Raw genomic sequence first — 698 nt, forward strand, 5'->3', positions numbered from 1 at the left:
CAGCAGTTGTTTCAGGCTGAGTGTCAGTTCCTCAACGGCACCGAGCGGGTGAGGTTTGTGACGAGGAGCATCTACAACCGGGAGCAGATCGTGCACTACGACAGCGATGTGGGGGACTATGTGGCTGACACCCCCCTGGGTGAGCCCCAAGCCAAGTACTGGAACAGCCAGCCAGACTTACTGGAGCAGAGACGGGCTGAGGTGGACACGTACTGCCGGCACAACTATGGGGTGGGGACCCCTTTCACCATAGAGAGGAGAGGTGAGTGTGTGGCAGCACATTCCCCAGGGGACGAGCCCCAGCCAGGTCCCCGGGCTCACATGAGGGGACAGTGTCCATGCCCTGCTCCGCACGCTCCATGAGGACACGAGCCCCTCACACTCTCCCTGCGCACGTCCTGCCTGGGGACCACAGGGACAGATGTGCAGGGTGTCCCTGGTGCTCTCCCAGCTCTTCCCAGCTCTCTCTCACTCTCTCCCAGTTCAACCCAAGGTGAAGGTCTCCCCCATGCAGTCGAGCTCCCTGCCCCAGACCGACAGGCTGGTTTGCTACGTGACGGGGTTTTACCCCGCGGAGATCGAGGTGAAGTGGTTCAAGAACGGGCAGGAGGAGACGGAGCGCGTGGTGTCAACGGACGTGATCCAGAATGGAGACTGGACCTACCAGGTGCTGGTGATGCTGGAAACCACCCCGCAGC

At 61.6% G+C, this 698-nt stretch overlaps 1 protein-coding gene across 1 annotated transcript in view; it reads left to right on the forward strand.

Moving 5' to 3' along the window:
* Positions 1–698, forward strand: part of LOC104527977 (class II histocompatibility antigen, B-L beta chain) — a gene marked incomplete at its 3' end in the record, with an annotated part of 1,415 nt that overhangs the window by 392 nt on the left and 325 nt on the right. Inside the window, exons 2-3 of the mRNA XM_010171842.1 lie at positions 7–262; positions 483–689. Of these exons, the coding sequence (XP_010170144.1) occupies positions 7–262; positions 483–689 (463 nt within the window). The remainder of the gene's footprint in view (positions 1–6; positions 263–482; positions 690–698) is intronic.

This window comes from Antrostomus carolinensis, unplaced genomic scaffold (assembly GCF_000700745.2).
Source record: "Antrostomus carolinensis isolate BGI_N321 unplaced genomic scaffold, ASM70074v2 scaffold33397, whole genome shotgun sequence".
NCBI lineage: Eukaryota > Metazoa > Chordata > Aves > Caprimulgiformes > Caprimulgidae > Antrostomus > Antrostomus carolinensis.